The sequence below is a fragment of the Rana temporaria genome, chromosome 3 (genome assembly GCF_905171775.1).
Source record: "Rana temporaria chromosome 3, aRanTem1.1, whole genome shotgun sequence".
NCBI lineage: Eukaryota > Metazoa > Chordata > Amphibia > Anura > Ranidae > Rana > Rana temporaria.
In genome coordinates, this window is record NC_053491.1 from 219,231,170 (window position 1) to 219,249,457 (window position 18,288).

Genomic DNA, 18,288 nt, shown 5'->3' on the forward strand with positions numbered 1-18,288 from the left:
GAGACAGACAAAACAACGACAGGGAAGACTCAAAACATAGATTAATACATGCAAAAGCTCATTATAAAATACAAATTTTAAAGTATATCGGAAGACATTGCATCCTGATGGCCCGCTTAGCCCAGAAATGGGACAATGAGGTAAGAGCAAGGGTATGCACCATATCTGGATAATATAGCTCATTACTGAGCCAGGGATCTGGGGGAGGGGGGACTGCCAGAGGAGGAAAGAGTTTGGGGATCAGGCATCCCCAGAGCGTGAAAGGAACAGGATCAAGAGAAGAGAGAAAGGGAGTATACAGTTAGGGCCTCCTGCCCAGGGAGAGAAACTAAATCCAGGAGGTCTGCCTGATTGCGCCGCCTCCCGAAGATGGGCATTAGTGTACACAAAATGGTGCCATACTCTCATGGAAGGTCTCCTCTTGGTTGCGCAAGGTAGCGGTGAGGTCCCCCATATCTCTGTTTGTTTACTTTAAAAAACCACCAAGATTTTGACGGGGGGTTCTCCAATCTCCTACAGAGTGGGATGCATGCCTTGGCTGCATTCAGCAACTGGATTGTAAGAGAGGCCTTGTATTTCTTAATTGGTCTCTCTGAGAGATGGAGCAGGCAAGCCGCAGGGTTCCCTTACAGGACGCCCCCCCTGCCCCAAAGCAACCACCCCCCCCCCCCCCATGTTGAGGGCATGCGGCCTGGTACGGCTCAGGGGGGGGGGCACTCTCTCGTTCACACTTCTTTCCTGACCGGCCAGGCGGCATGCTCGAATAAGGGTCTGGAATGGATTTTGGGGGAACCCCCCATGCCGTTGTTTTCGGCGTAAGGGGGTTCTCCTTAGAATCCATACCACACCCAAGGGCCTGGTATGCTCCTGAAGGGGAACCCATGCCGTTTTTTTATTTAAAATGTGGCGTGGAGTTCCCCCTCATGATTCATACCAAACACAGTGTCTGGAATTGGCAGGAAGTCGGATCCCCGTCGCTTCTATCTCGCGCTGGCTGGAATGTGCTTTTCCTATTGCAGCGAGTGCTAGATGTCGTTACCCTGTCGCCGAGAACTAGCGCGATGCGGTCATGCTGGAAACACATTCTCGCGAACAGGTACTGTGTGTGTGTTCTCTCTCTCTCTCCCTCCCTATCTATCTATCTATCTATCTATCTATCTATCTATCTATCTATCTATCGCACATGCCAAACTTACACTGACATCAGATGCTTGAACATACATATTTACATATTAGAAGCGCGACTCCCTTTTGTTCCATTCATTTTAATTGGCTGTCTAATACACCAAAAAAATTGCACGCACATTTCCACAATGCATGTTCTTCGTCACGGTGGCCCATCACACCAGTGTATGTAATGTGCATTTGTGCTCATTGCGTTGATGCAGTGCAGTTCATCATGTGGTGTATTGCTCTCATCGTTTTATGTGGCTTTTGCCTGTGTTTATGGGCCAAGTACTGTGCATCTCTTTGCTTTAGCTGATAAGACCTCTCAAACATTGATGGACAGAGATGCCTTGGCAAAATCATACTGTGCTGTTGTGCCCACCTTTTATAATGCTTCTCCCACTTTTCAGCAAATTACATGAAGGTTTTTACTGACGTAGATTGTATGCTTCACAATAGTTGGTGGAGCCTTATTGGACATTGTGACAGGGCTGTACAAACAGAATGTACTTTTTTTGTGAGAATGCATGGTCTATAGTGGTATAGCTTATAGGACGTGCCATAAGTCCTTCATAGAGTATATGATGGCCATTTAATTATTATTATACAGGATTTTGTATTGTGCCGACGGTTTACACAGCACTTTACAACATGAGGGCAGACAATACAATTGGAGTACAGTTTAATACAGGAGGAATCGGAGAGCCCTGCTTCTTAGCGCTAACAATCTAAGAAGGGGGGTTAAGAGATCCAAAAGGTAATAACTCTGGGGGGGATGTGCTGATGTAGAAAGTAAATGTACAGTTGTTAGGCGGGGGCAGGAAAGGCCTCTCTGAAGAGATGAGTTTTCAGGCACAGAGTAGGCGATAGACAGATTGGGGTAGGGGGTTCCAGAGGATGGGAGAGGCTTTGGCAAAGTCATGGAGGCGAGCATGGGAGGAGGTGACAAGGGAGCTAGTTATATTCTAACTATATATGCTTGTTGCGTTCTAGTTATATTAGTGTAATGTTGCAGCACTAAGTGTGTTGTTGTAACTAACCAGTTAATATTGTAATGTACTGTAATCAAACATGCACTGCCAAAAGATACTGGGACCTTTACAGAGCTCACACATCAACCTTTTGAATTTTCAGATTCGTTCCAGACTTGGAAGACATAGTTAATTTTGAAGAGCTTGTGAAAGAGGAGGGTCTGTCGGAGGAAACACAGAAGGCTGCAAGGTGAGATTCACTAATGTCATCAATTATAGCAGCAGACTGACTGACAAATGTTTAAAGATTTCAAGGTTTCCTCTGAATGAAAGGCAGTCATAGAATGTTTATTGAACTTTTTCTTTTTTTATAGACAACTGGACTCTGTTCTGAGCGATCTCACCCGGAATTCAGCAGAAGGTACAGAATATTTCAAAATGCTTGTGGACGTGTTTGCTCCTGAATTTCGCAGTGCAAAGAACATTCATCTCCGAAACTTCTACAGCATTGTTCCACCTCTGGTGTGTATTAAACATGTGTTATTGCTGTGCTTATTGCTGATTTTATGTTATATTGTTAGACAGAGTAGTGTGAGCACAATTTTTTGCTTGCTGACTCACTGAAAGATTATAAAGAACTAAACAATAAGTGATGGTAGGTACTTCACTTTAGAAAAAATCGTGTGTGTTACCGGCGCCAAGATAATATCAATATTCTTATTAAGTCTTGCTGCAATAAAAAGTGCAACCTCAAAGGTTGGATTTAGATTTGTGTATTGCGATAACTTATATAAACATTTTACCACGACTGATCCTGTGAACTTGTTACTCAAACAACAAAAAGTATGTACATGTGTCTATGATTATTAATGAATGTGCAAACAATCAACAAATAATGTGCAATAAATACCAATACAGTGCCCTGTGCCAAACTATAACATATGAATTTCTCAATCCATTAAAAAAAATGTGAAATAAATCCAAAAAGATTTCAAATATGCTACTGTTACAATCCACAGCTTGAGTGTGCCCCAAGCAAGCAAGAAAAATGTATTTCATATAAAAAAATATATATGTATATGTGCTAAGAAAGTCCTTAATAGATAATTTCTTGCAGTGATGCCCAGCTATGTTTCCACCTTCACCGCAAATAGTGCCTACACCGTCACCGGACAAAATGGCCACTCACCAGATGGACCCAGAAATCGGCCTTTGATTCATATGGATAACCACTCCCTCTCTCAGGTTTATCAGCAATCACTCCCAATGCTTTGGCTGTAGTCTCGTTCTATATCGTTCTATATCTATTTGCGGTGAAGGTGGAAACATAGCTGGGCATCACTGCAATAAATTATCTATTAAGGACTTTCTTAGCACATATACATATATATTTTTTTATTTAATTTTTTATATTTTTTTGTATGAAATACATTTTTCTTGCTTGCTTTGGGGCACACTCAAGCTGTGGATTGTAACAGTAGCATATTTGAAATCTTTTTGGATTTATTTCACATTTTTTTTAATGGAATGAGAAATTCATATGTTATAGTTTGGCACAGGGCACTGTATTGGTATTTATTGCACATTATTTGTTGATTGTTTGCACATTAATTAATAATCGTAGACACATGTACATACTTTTTGTTTTCTGAGTAACAAGTTCACAGGATCAGTCGTGGTAAAATGTTTATATAAGTTAGCGCAATACACTTCACAAAGGTACCGTATTTATTGGGGTATAGCGCGCTCCCGCGTATAGCGCGCACCCCTAAATTTGCCCAGAAATTCCTGTGAAAAAAAGATTTTTGTACTTGCAGTTTGGTGTCTTGCATGGCGTCCATCGGCGGCCTCGTCGGGTCCGGCGTCCGTCTGCGGCTTCGGGTGTCCTCTTTGTCGGGTCCGGCGTCCTTCTGCGGCGTCCTCCTTGCTCGTTTCCCGCGCCGAGTTTGAATACTGCGCCGGCATATACCGAGCGCAGTACACTCGCGTATAGTCGGCAATGCTTGCGCTGATGTTCCGTTCCGATCAGCGGAAGTTCCACTTTAGGGTGGAGCTCCGCTTTAATATGTATTCCTAGGAAACAAGTGTCTTTTTTTATATATCAATATTTCCCAGTTCTTCTCTCTTAATGTGATTGTAAATCTGTAGTATGTCACTTTCCATCCTTTTGTTATGGAATGTTGGTATTCAGTGCTGGGAGCCTGGCAACTGGTAGTTTTATAGTGTATTCTCCTGATTCAAAAATAAATGTATTCTTTAGGGTACCTCTCACATTTTCACTTTTCTTCCAAACCTCTAAACTTCACATGATCTAATCCTGAAATGTGGCATCTAAAAGCCCCAGCCCCCCCCCCCTCCCCCTAAGCCCCAACTTTGTCCCAACTACTCAGTTAAGCAAATTGATCGCTTTGCATTGCAGTTGGTGCAAAAAATTGCTCTTTTCTGTGCCAAACAGCATAAGTGCCCTGAAGCCAGTGGCAATTCTTATATGCCTCTAATTTTTATTTATTTTTTTACTTATTTCAGACACTCAACTTTGTTGAGCATTCAATAAATTGCAAGGAGAAACTCAACAAGAAGAACAAAGTTGGTGCTGCCTTTACCGATGATGGATTTGCAATGGGTAAGTTGTACTTCCTTTTCCATGGTGAATGTGCTAGAGTCAGACTACACCTAAACATATAGGGCCGGATTTACAGACGACTTACGCCGACGTATCTATTTATACGCAGAGTAAGTTCTGTGATGCGCCGTCGTATCTATGCGCCCCATTCAGGGAACAAGATGCGCCTGAATTTTGCCAAGATACGACCGACGTAAGTCTCCTACGCCGTCGTATCTTGGGTGCATATTTCCGCTGGCCACTAGGGGCGCTTCCGTAGATTTACGCGTCGAATATGCAAATGACCTAGATAGGCCGATTCACGAACGTACTTGCGCCCGTCGCATTCAGCTACGCCGTTTACGTAAGGCTTACGTCCGGCGTAAAGTTACCCCTGCTATATGAGGCGCAGGTAATGCAAAGTATGGACGTCAGAACAAGCGTATATTTTTACGTTGTTTACGTAAGTCGTACGTGAATGGGGCTGGGCGTAGGTTACGTTCACGTCGTTGCCATTGAGCCGTCGTATCTTAGGGCATAAATTAGACGTGATTCAGAGCATGCGCCGTACGACGCTTCATTTACATGGGGTCACGATTCATTTCAATACAACACGCCCACTACCAGCCTACTTTGAATTACGCGGGCTTACGCCGGCCCATTTACGTTACGCCGGCGCACATATGGGAGCAAGTGGTTTGTGAATACAGTACTTGCCTCTCAATGTTACGACGGCGTAGCGCATATGAGATGCGCTACGCCCATGTAAAGATGCGCCCGTCTCTCTGAATCCGGCCCATATTTGGCAAGTAAAGGTTTTCGATGTATGTTGCTTGGCAGTTACTGGGCTTTTGTCTTTGGTGAGCGAATATCCATATTTGCATTTATGTTGCATGCAGGTGTTGCATACATTTTGAAACTACTGGATCAGTACCAGGAATTTGACTCATTACACTGGTTCCAGTCTGTGCGAGAAAAGTACATGAAGGAGAAAAGAGCCGTTTCCAAACAACAGAATGTACAGTCTAATAATCAAGATGAAAAACTGCTCCAGACAATGAACTTGACGCAGAAGAGACTGGACATCTATCTCCAGGTACACCGTCTTTGTATTTTGAATCTTTATTCAAATAACATAATTAATTAAAACACAAGGGCCCAACCAGTAATTGTTTAAAGTATGTTCATTTAGGAAGGAGAGGGTTAAAGGAAAACATTTTTTTTCCTGAAATTAATGTCTGCAAGGTAGACAGACAGAATAGTGTAATGATTCTGTTAAAAACGAGTAAATACCTAATAAATTCCTTCATCTATATCACCTCCGGCATTCTAGTTTCTGTTCTCTCATTCACTTCCTGGTTTGCACCGCTCGTTCATGAAAGAACTATATTTCCCAGTATGAATTGCGGCACGCCCAGTAATTCACACCTCCTTGAAGTCTCTAACACGTAGAGAGCGTCCTGCCACACAGATGTAGTTCCCAGGAGGGGGCGAGCACGTTACTGACCACCGCAGTAAAGCCTCCCATCACGTGGTCAGTAAAATCAGACAAGCAGGAAGTGAACAGAACAGAGAAGAAAAGGAGCAACTTCTGAGCAAAAACTAACAATGAGGAAGTAAAAAGAGGAATGTCTGCAGGTAAAGGATGCTTATTATGAAAAAAAATATGTTTCCTTTACAACCCCTTTAATCCAACACTGGTTGTGAATAGCTATCTCTTCCTGGTGCCTGAACACGACCTCTGATCCCCTGTAGGGCTTTCTGGAACCTGACATCTAAGTCCCTTCCACACATTGGACCATTGGTTTCATCAGTTCAGTCACTTTTTTTTTTTTTTTTTTTCAAAGGAAATAAACGAATGACGTGTACATCAGTTTGTAATCTGTTTTGCATTTTCCAGCTAAAGTCCTTAAAGCGGGGGTTCACCCAAAAATAAATTTTTAACATTACATTCAGCCGAGTTGTCCTAATGACAATCGGCTGTTTTTTTTTTTCTTTTTCTCGTACATACCGTGTTTTCACCGCTGCTTCCGGGTATGTCTTCTGCGGGACTGGGCGTTCCTATCTGATTGACAGGCTTCCGACAATCGCATACAGCGCGTCACGAGTTGCCAAACGTCGGTGCGGCTCTATACAGCGCCTGCGCACCGTTGTTCGGCTTCTTTCGGCAACTCGTGACGCGCAGTATGCGACGGTCTGAAGCCTGTCAATCAGATAGGAACGCCCAGTCCCGCAGAAGACATACCCGGAAGCGGCGGTGAAAATACGGTATGTATGGAAAAAAAATAAATAAATAAAACAGCCGATTGTCAATGTTAAAAATGTCTTTTTTGGGTGAACCTCCGCTTTAACCACCTAAATCCCAGAGCCATTTTTTCATGCAAAGATGTATCGTTTGTCCGTTTTTCGTCAGATCTGTTTTTTCTTAACGGAAGAAAAATAGGGCTTTGATCCGTTCCACAAAACGGATGTTGATGGAAGCGGATGTAAATGGATGATCCTCCATTTTTCCATAGAGATGCATTGATGTCTGTTTTCATCCATCAACGGGTGCATGAAAAACAGACAAACTGTCCTGTCCGCATGTATGAAAGGGGCCTAACACCTCATAACATACAAATGATGATTGCAAAGAGCGACCAGCATCCCTTCGCAGCAGATCTCAGCCTGCTGTTTGCCAGCTTGTGTGCCTTACTACTGGCCAGTCACTGTAATAAGTATCCTTGCTATTCCACATTAGGGAATAGGCCAGAGCATGCCGTGGAGTTTGGTTGCTATTTCTTTATCGTACATCACGGGACACAGAGCTGCATAGCCATTACATGTGGTTATAGAGTCTACCTTCAGGTGATGGACACTGGTGTAATCAATTAAACAGGAAGTTCCCTCCCTATATAACCCCTCCCCTACTGGGAGTACCTCAGTTTTTTCATCAGTGTCTAAGGTGTTGGTCACGAGTTAACATGTGCTCTTAGGAGCTCCACTGGAGGGATCCATGCTGGATGTAAAAAGCCTCCATAAATCCGGATCCGTCCAAGGTGCTTAATAGCCAAAGTGGACGGTACCCGGGCCTCGGTACGAAGAACGAGGTTTAGCCTATAATGCCTCTCTGCGGAGGGCTGGATCCTGGGTTCCAGAACTTTGTGCCTTCTAAGGACCAAATGTTTTTTCTGCTGCCAGGGTGCTATATAGGTCCAGGGGTGTGGTGTTCCTGCCATGGACCCCGGTCCCTGAAGGTCTAGGACTATACCCACGGTGAAGGGGGAAGATTGGGCCTCTTGCTTGGCAATACCCTGCAGCGTGGAAAGGTAAGAGAGGGACCTACGGGACTTGGTTCGACAGTAGGTCTTCTGTAGGGGACTATGGGTCTCGCCTATATTATGTTTTTATGCATGGGCAATGTAAACCACGATGTCTTTTGAGACGGGATGGCTCAGGGCACCCATATACCTCCCCTAGCCGGCATGTAGCCTGGGCCACTATGTCTGTTCAGACAGGATGGCTGTAGTACCCATATATCTCCCCTTGAAGGGGCTGGTACATAAAAAAAAAAAAAAAATGCCCTTAATCCTATGCAAAGCATTGTCTTCCATGAGTAGCTGCAAGTCTTATCTGTTTTTCCACTACTATGGGCAGTAAAAGACATGCCTGATGTTTTCGCTTACCATGCTTTCCAAAGACGGAAGCTTAAGTGTTAGCTGGTCTATTGTGCGTCCCACTTCCTCAGCTTCAGGCTCTACCATGTCGCACGTGCTCACCGGCTCAGTGCAGTCGCAGAGAGGGCTCTTCAAAAAGGCCCAGACGTCAGAGCTCTGTAAAGCTAGGGGGACACAAACGCAAGCACCTTGTGTGAGTTGGATACAGATTCATCTAAGACGCCTACTCCGCATCTAGCTGTGCAGATTAGCAGGCATTGTTGCTGCCAGACTATGTTCAGCTGTTGATGCACCTGGGTTTAGCTCCTCTGCTTTTAGCTTAGGACTTTGGTCTCCCCATTGAATAAGGTCAGGGGTAGGAATATAAAAAGGAATCGCCACCTGAACCTGGTGGCCCCTTATTCTCCCCTGTAGAGACAGCTCACAGATTGAGCCATCAGACCTGTCAGGCAATCAATGCAGCCTCCCCCAACATTGCAGCCACTCTGCATGTGTTTTGTTTTTTGCATCACATTTGTTGTTCTACAAGAGGTTAACTGCTACAGGGAGTGCAGAATTATTAGGCAAATTAGTATTTTGACCACATCATCCTCTTTATGCAGGTTGTCTTACTCCAAGCTGTATAGGCTCGAAAGCCTACTACCAATTAAGCATATTAGGTGATGTGCATCTCTGTAATGAGAAGGTGTGTGGTCTAATGACATCAACACCCTATATCACATGTGCATAATTATTAGGCAACTTCCTTTCCTTTGGCAAAATGGGTCAAAAGAAGGACTTGACAGGCTCAGAAAAGTCAAAAATAGTGAGATATCTTGCAGAGGGATGCAGCACTCTTAAAATTGCAAAGCTTCTGAAGCGTGATCATCGAACAATCAAGCGTTTCATTCAAAATAGTCAACAGGGTCGCAAGAAGCGTGTGGAAAAACCAAGGCACAAAATAACTGCCCATGAACTGAGAAAAGTCAAGCGTGCAGCTGCCAAGATGCCACTTGCCACCAGTTTGACCATATTTCAGAGCTGCAACATCACTGGAGTGCCCAAAAGCACAAGGTGTGCAATACTCAGAGACATGGCCAAGGTAAGAAAGGCTGAAAGACGACCACCACTGAACAAGACACACAAGCTGAAACGTCAAGACTGGGCCAAGAAATATCTCAAGACTGATTTTTCTAAGGTTTTATGGACTGATGAAATGAGAGTGAGTCTTGATGGGCCAGATGGATGGGCCCGTGGCTGGATTGGTAAAGGGCAGAGAGCTCCAGTCCGACTCAGACGCCAGCAAGGTGGAGGTGGAGTACTGGTTTGGGCTGGTATCATCAAAGATGAGCTTGTGGGGCCTTTTCGGGTTGAGGATGGAGTCAAGCTCAACTCCCAGTCCTACTGCCAGTTTCTGGAAGACACCTTCTTCAAGCAGTGGTACAGGAAGAAGTCTGCATCCTTCAAGAAAAACATGATTTTCATGCAGGACAATGCTCCATCACACGCGTCCAAGTACTCCACAGCGTGGCTGGCAAGAAAGGGTATAAAAGAAGAAAAACTAATGACATGGCCTCCTTGTTAACCTGATCTGAACCCCATTGAGAACCTGTGGTCCATCATCAAATGTGAGATTTACAAGGAGGGAAAACAGTACACCTCTCTGAACAGTGTCTGGGAGGCTGTGGTTGCTGCTGCACGCAATGTTGATGGTGAACAGATCAAAACACTGACAGAATCCATGGATGGCAGGCTTTTGAGTGTCCTTGCAAAGAAAGGTGGCTATATTGGTCACTGATTTGTTTTTGTTTTGTTTTTGAATGTCAGAAATGTATATTTGTGAATGTTGAGATGTTATATTGGTTTCACTGGTAAAAATAAATAATTGAAATGGGTATATATATATATTTTTTGTTAAGTTGCCTAATAATTATGCACAGTAATAGTCACCTGCACACACAGATATCCCCCTAAAATAGCTAAAACTAAAAACAAACTAAAAACTACTTCCAAAAATATTCAGCTTTGATATTAATGAGTTTTTTGGGTTCATTGAGAACATGGTTGTTGTCAGGGCCGTCTTTAATATGGTTTGGGCCCTGGGCAAACATTTTTTTGGGGCCCCCCTCCAGCTTATTTTGGGCCTGGCTGGTTCACATGTATGTTTTGGCGGTCCTCATTTGTGAAGGTACAGCAGCCCATTGATTTGAATGGGCTGCCATGCTTTTGTTTCCTGCAGAAGGTACATTCAGCATTTTAAAAATACAGTTGCCTTGAAATCCATTCTGTGTTTTGAAAAGCGTGACCTAAACGTCTAAAAATGCAGCAAGTTTGACAGTGCGGGAACTGCAGATAAGTCACAGCAGACAGCATAATGGACAGACAGTGCTGTGTTTCAGTGCTTGATGGGCATAGGCATGCCGTGTGCGCAGCCTATTACATGAGGCATGCGCTTTTCTTTGCAGGAAACGCAGGCATGGCGGCCCATTCAAATGAATGGGCTGCTGTGCCTGCACAAATGTGGGCCGCCAAAACACATACATGTGAACCAGCCAGGCCCAAAATAAGCCCATCAAGCAGTTAAATACAGACAGTAATGCCATGTGCTCTGAGGCCTTACTCAGCCTGGACTGCAGGTCTGGTCTGTGATTTAAAGAGTTCCTCAATTTTACACATGGCATGGCATGGGGTCCCATGGTGATAAAGCAGAATGGACAGACGGTGCTGTAACCCCCATGCCATGCCATGTGTAAAATACAGGAACTTTTTAAAACACTGACCAGACCTGCAGTGAATCATCAAATATTATAAAGACTTTGGGCACACTCTACAGAAAACTTCTATTTACAATATAGATTAGCAAACAGTGACATACCTTGAGGAGCAGGACATGAAGAAGTCAGCCTCGGGAAGAGCAAACTGGGGATGTTATAAAATCACATTCTAAAGGGAAGCCAAGGGTGCTGTACATTTTAAAACACTGGGAAGGGAAGCAGTACTGTCACTGGCTGCGTGCCGCTGATGATTTTCAGCCTAATTTGTGGGCAGCACAGGGGCTTAACGGGTGGCAGGGATCAGGAATTATGGGGCCACTTACACAGCTTCAGGCATGGGCCCCCTGGAGCAGAGAACCGGGGGGGGGTGCTGCCGCCTGAAATTGAGAAGCAGGGGGGGGGGGGGCTGCCGCGAATTTAGAAGCAGGGGGCCCTTTACAAAAAAAATAAATAAAATAAAGTAAAATATATATAAAAAAGGGGTGTAGCCATCCGGGGCCCTGGGGACCTCTGAGCCCTTTAATAAAAAGAAAAAAAGAAATATAAAATATATATATATATTTTTTTTTTAAAAAAGGGGGTTGCCATCTGGGGCCCTGGGGACCTATGGGCCCTTTAATAATTTTTTTTTTATAAAAATAAATTACAAAAAAAGGGGGTTGCCATCCGGGACCTCTGGGCCCTTTAATAAAAAATAAAAAATATATATATATAAAAAAGAAACCTTTATAAAAAAAAAGGGGGGGGGTTGCCATCCAGGGCCCTGGGGACCTCTGGGCCCTTTAATAATAAAAAAAATATATATATAAACAAAAATAAAAAAATAAACATTTATTAAAAAAAATAAAAAAGGGTGTTTGCCACATGGGGCCCTGGGGACCTCTGAGCCCTTTAATAAAATATATAAAAAAGAAATAAAAAGAAAAAAAAGAAATAAAATAATATGAAAAAAATTATACAACAAGGGGGGTTGCCATCCGGGGCCCTGGGGACCTCTGAAACCTTTAATAATAATAATAATATATTATATATAATATAATATAATATATATATATATATATATATATATATATATATATATATATATATATATATATATATATATATATAATAAAAGAAATATATAAAAAAAAAAAAATTTATAAAAAAAGGGGGGTTGTCATCCAGGGCCCTGGGGAACTACGGGCCCCTGGGGACCCCCAAACCTCTAAAAAAAAATTGGTTCTTTAATAAAAAATAAAATAAAATATATTAAAAAAATATATATTTTTTTATTTAAAAATAAATAAAAAAAGGGGGGTTGCCATCTGGGGCCCTCCTGGCCCCTGGGAACCCCTAAAAAAATTGTCCCTTTGAAAAAAAACCTCTAAAAAAAATTGTCCCTTTAATAAAAAATAAAATAAAATATATTAAAAAAAATATATTTTTTTTATTTAAAAATAAAAAAAAAAAGGGAGGTTGCCATCTGGGGCCCTGGGGACATCCGGACCCCTAAAAAAAAAAAAAAAGTTTTTTTTTTTTTTTTTTTTTTTTTTAAAGGGGGTTGCTTTGGGCCCCCAACAGTGACAGGGCCCTGGGCAGCTGCCCCATTTGCCCTGTGGTAAAGACGGCCCTGGTTGTTGTTCAATAATAAAATTAATCCTCAAAAATACAACTTGCCTAATAATTCTGCACTCCCTGTATGTTCGCAGCATCCTCACAAGAAGCAAAAAAAAAAAAAAAAAATGCAGGGTGTGTCCCTTTTCCTGCTTTAATCCTTAAACAAAGGGATTAGAAGAGCTGGGAATGAAGGTTCACTGTCAGAGGACAGGAGACAGGAGCTGCAGCCTAACGAGGAGAAGCTATCAATAGCCCTACAGGTTCTGATTGCACCTGCAGTCTTTTCAGAGATTCATGCTGCATATAATTTCCCTCTGCCTACTCGGCCAAAGCCTCTATCTTCTCCTTAGAGTGTAAAGAGAGGTTTTCCTATAGGTGGCTAGTAAGACCTCCATATGGTCCTCAGCCTGGTGTCGGCTTCAGGCTAACCAAATGCACATCTGAGGGATGCACAGTTGCTGGTACACATTGCTAACGTCTCTTAATTGAGGAAACGCACATCTACAGAGGATAACTTCCTCTTTACCAGTCCGCATGTTGCATAAGATACATGAGTTTGGAATGCATGTGGGATAAAAACAAGTAACAAAGCATGTTTTATTGTGGATCGCATAAGGATACATGTTTCTGTCTGTATGGTGTTGCATGTTTGTTAGAGTTGCATAGAAATGCTTGAGTGCATAAAGATGCTAGTTACCTGATCACTCAAGTCCTGGATTACCCAAGGATATTTGGTCACACAGAGAGACTTGTTTCCACAGAAAGGCCTAAAATCGCATAAAGACGTTTGTATGTATAAAAATGCTGGATCACACACACATGGTTACCTGATCACCCAAATCCTTGATTACCCAAGGATGTTTGGTCACACAGAAGTGGTTTGTTTCCACAGAAATGCCTAAAATCGCATAAAGTTGCTTGGATGCAAAAAAGATGCTGCATCACACATGGTTACCTGATCATCCGCGTCCTGGATTACCCAAGGATATTTGGTCACACAGAGAGGCTTGTTTCCACAGAAGTGCCTAAGTTCGCATAAAGATGCTTGTATGCATAAAAATGCTGGAATCACACATGATTACTTGATCACCCAAGTCCTTGATTCCCCAAGGATATTTGGTCACACAAAGAGGCTTGTTTCCACAGAAATGCCTAGAATCACATAAAGAGGCTTGAAGGCATAAAAATGCTGAATCACACATGATTACCCGATCACCCAAGTCCTTGATTACTCGAGGATATTTTGGTCGCACAAAGAGGCTTGTTTCTACAAGAATGCCTAAAGATCGCTTAAAGATGCTTGAATGCAAAAATAAGCTGGATCACACATGGTTGTTGGATCAACAGCGTCCTGGATTACCCAAGGATACTTGATCACATAGAGAGGCTTGTTTCACAGAAATGCCTAAAGTCGCATTAAGATGCTTGAGTGCATAAGGATGCTGGATCGCACAGGGGTGCTTGGTCACACAAGAGTCCTTGGTCACACAAGGGTTCTTGTCCGCACAGTAGTGCTTAAAATGCATAAGATGTTGATCGCATGGAAGATGCTGAATCGCATAAGGATGCATGATTACTTTAAAGTTGCACATGGCGGCCTAATTAAGCAATACAGGATTCCTTGTGTTTGCATAGAAATGCGTGTCTGCATGGGTTCATGTTGCACATTGTTGCATAACACGTTTATATCGCATGCTTGCTTGCAAGATGCTTGTTCCAGAGCACACATGCTATATGCATGTTTTGCTTAAAACATATTTATATGAATTCATGCTTCCAGGAACACACGCTGCCATGTACACACACTTCCATTGAGGCATATGGCTTTAACACTTGCCACATACACACATGGGGAGCCAGTTGCATATGTGTTTATTTACTTGGGTCTGCAGAGGTTGTCTGCATTTCGCAGGGGAACAGCACTATCTCCAGTTGGTGGTCTTGCCCTTTTGGGTTAGCCTCCGTGCCTGGGTTGTCAGGGTGCTAGGGCCCGCCTCTAGCAGGTCTGTAGGCCCAGGGTATAGCAGTAATGGCATACCGAAGCAAACTCCTGCTGATGGGTCAGTCAGTAGCATGGCTGGACCTAAGGATGTCCAGCATGGTCAAGTATCTGGAACTCTAAAGATACATTCTTTCATTTGACAAGAAGCTGGGTATGTTTGGCACAGTCCAAAAAGGAGAGTTTTTTTGGCCTCAGACAAGACCATCGCTATAAGAAAACTGGTCTATGTGGTCACGGCAAGGAACAGTTCCTTACTTTTGGCCTTTTGATTAAGGCACTAGGGAAGATGCTGGCTTCATTCAAGACAGTTCCCTATACTAACTTTTATTCAGGGCTGTTATAAACAGTATTTTGTCGGCCTAGAAAGAGGGGATCTTGACCTAGCATTATCCAAAGAACCCGGTCCCAGAGATATGCTGGAATTCCTCTTGGTGATTCTTAACTAAAAGGGTTTGCCAGGTCAGGAAGAGACCATGGCCCAGGGGAAGTAGTCAAGCTCCAAGGGAGCCTTATCTGTCAGCTAGAGCTACCGATGGAGCATCTGGCTTAGGGGCCTGAACGTTCAGGTGGCAGGTTGGTTCTGTCAGAGTACAATCAGACTATGCCATACTAGTGATTTACTTAATTTACCAAGGAGGAGCTTGTGCCTTGCCTATTGACATTCGTCATTTCATGAAATGCAGAATTGGCAGGCGATTCGCTGGAGCCGTCAACAAGTGTCTCCGGGAGAATGACCTCTACACCCCGACTGTTTTCCTGACCAAATGTCACAGAAATAGTACCCTGTACATAAGATGTATTGGCGTCCAGGCTCAACAAGAGATTGAACAGCTTGGGGTCAAGGATAAAGGATCCACCCGCATGCGGGGCAGATGTGTTTGTAATCCGAGGGGGGGGACCAGTTGTCGCTGGTTGTGTCTCTCCCCCCAGTGCCGCGACTTTTGTGGCTTCTATGCAACATTTAGAGGAGAACGGAAGCTGGCCTGATTACTCCGGCATAACCCGGACGACCTCTCAGTGCAGGAACAGTAAGGGTGGTAGTAGAGGACCCACAGTCCCTTACATCTTGTCCAGGCCTACTTTGCAGGGGGTATTACATTCTGCCTTGCAACAGGTGAATTAATGGTCTGACTATTATAGACCACATTCTCGAGGATCGGGGCTTTCAGAATCAGCGGCAATTCCCTTGATTCATACAAGAGAGCTGGCCTCCAGGACCAGATATCCTACGGTCTGGAAGGCCCATGTTCCTGGTGTGAAACCAGATGGTGGCATCCGTGGAAGTTTGTCAAAGGTAAAATTCCTGCCTTCCTACATTTGGAAAGGAGACGGAGCTAGCCTTAAGTTATATCAAGGATCCGATCTCGGCCTTGCTTCCAAAGGTCTATTACTTCACACTCTTTGGTCCGGGCTGTTATGCACGTCACCCCTTGTATAAGTCCACCAGTTGGGTCGCCCTTGTGCTCGGAGGATTGGCTCTAGTTTTGTCGGCTTACAGGGTCAGCTCCTTGGGCCGATGCACCATATTTCTCTTCATCCTTTAACAAGGAATTGGTGTTCTTGGTTGTGGTAGCCTCCAAGAGAGTTTCAGTATTGGCAACTTTCTTGGTATAGAGCCATACTCAATTATTCTTACAAGTAGAGTGATTTTCATCCTCACCCAACCTTATTTACTAGAAGGATCTAGTATTCATTTGAATCTAGATATTCTTACCTTCCCTTTTTCCAAAACCTTTTTTCACGGAAGGAAAGGTTATTGCTTTTCTCTCAATTGAGATGAGAGCAGTTAAATACCTATCTGAAGGTTTCAGATATAGAAAGCTGACGTTTTTATTGGGCTGCCAGAAGACCCTAGATGGGCAGGCAGTGTTCAGGTCAGCTATTAAAATGGTTACACTCTCTCTCTCGTTGGAGTAAGAAGGGTCTAGGCCTATCTGAAGCGGCTGCTCGGATACGGAAAACTGATGTTGTTGCGCTACCAGGAGGCCCCAGGAAAGGGCAGGCAGCGTCTAAAATCAACTGTTTTTAAGGTTGATTCATCAGGTTATTATTCAGGCTTGTGGTTAGAGTAGGATTCCCCCTGTTTTTTTGTGGGGGTGCTCCCTACCAGGATGGTAAGCGCTTTATGCGCAATGCATTTCCAAGCCTTTATGACGCAGATTTTCAAGGCCGCAACTTGGTCATCTGTGCTTACGTTCACTAACTCCTATCAGGTGAACATAAGACGGCAAGAGGATGCAGCTTTTTGGCGCAGTATGCTGCAGGCAGCATTATAGGTCCTCACGTCTGATGGCGGTCTGCGTTGTTGGTGTCTCCCTCCCCTCAGTAAGCATTGCTTTGGGACATCCCACATGTAATGGCTATGCAGCTCTGTGTCCCGTGATGTACGATAAAGAAAATAGGATTTTTATAACAGCTTACCTGTAAAATCCTTTTCTTGGAGTACATCACGGGACACAGAGCTCCCACCCCTCTTGTCTGGGGATATTGGGACACTTATTGCTTTGCTACAAAAACTGAGGTACTCCCAGTAGGGGAGGGGTTATATAGGGAGGGAACTTCCTGTTTAATTGATTACACCAGTGTCCATCACCTGAAGGTAGACTCTATAACCACATGTAATGGCTATGCAGCTCTGTGTCCCGTGATGTACTCCAAGAAAAGGATTTTACAGGTAAGCTGTTATAAAAATCCTATTTTTTCGGTAATGTCCTTCCTTTCAGGGATCTGAAGGTGTAGCCACACTAAAGCCTAATACACATGAGGTTATTAATTCGGAAGTGATGTAATGTATTTGTATAGTATTTTTGGACTAAAACTGTACTGATTTAACAAAACCATACGATCTTGTATGGTATGAGAAAAAAGTTTGTGTTTGTCCCTTCGAAAAATCTCGAATAGGGGGGCGTTTGGGACTTTAAATGAAGCACACGGTATGTACCTCCATCCCTGGTTCAGGTATGAAAAAAAGTCCCACTTTCCTTTTTCTCATATCTTCAATACATTTCGGACAAAAGCTGTGTACTAACAATCCGAATATCATGAAATTGCTTTGAAAGCGGCAATTTTTTTTTTTTTTCCTGCTCAAGTTTGCTTTTACACACAGGAATTTCAACATCATCTTTTTTTAATGTAGATCTAATCCTTTGTTTAATTTGTATAGGAGTTTGAACTACTTTACTTCTCGCTGAGTAGTGCAAGAATTTTCTTTAGAGCTGATAAAACGGCCGCTGAAGAAAACTTGGAGAAGAAAGAGAAGGAAGGTGAGTAAAGAGTGCTACTGAAGTTTTTTTTTACTCATGTTTCGCCAGTCTCCAGGCAGACCTTTCAGAGTACATAACCAGCTCACAATGTAGTGTTTCTGAGTGAATGCGGTCCTTGTGGTGAGAGGTTTTGTGTGCTTAATTGGAAAGTTAATGGTTGCATTTTATTTTGCAATTCTTGGAAAGGAATGTTTAGGATTTTCATAATTGAATATAGATGGAAATTATCCCATTATTAATGGACACATTAAAGTGTTACTAAACCCAGGACCCTG

General features: G+C 43.2%; 1 protein-coding gene across 1 annotated transcript in view; it reads left to right on the forward strand.

Moving 5' to 3' along the window:
* The window catches only part of WASHC4 (WASH complex subunit 4), a 117,663-nt gene that overhangs the window by 88,900 nt on the left and 10,475 nt on the right, over window positions 1-18,288 (forward strand). The window contains exons 28-32 of the mRNA XM_040344269.1: window positions 2,302-2,388; window positions 2,513-2,660; window positions 4,665-4,761; window positions 5,640-5,836; window positions 17,914-18,013. Of these exons, the coding sequence (XP_040200203.1) occupies window positions 2,302-2,388; window positions 2,513-2,660; window positions 4,665-4,761; window positions 5,640-5,836; window positions 17,914-18,013 (629 nt within the window). The remainder of the gene's footprint in view (window positions 1-2,301; window positions 2,389-2,512; window positions 2,661-4,664; window positions 4,762-5,639; window positions 5,837-17,913; window positions 18,014-18,288) is intronic.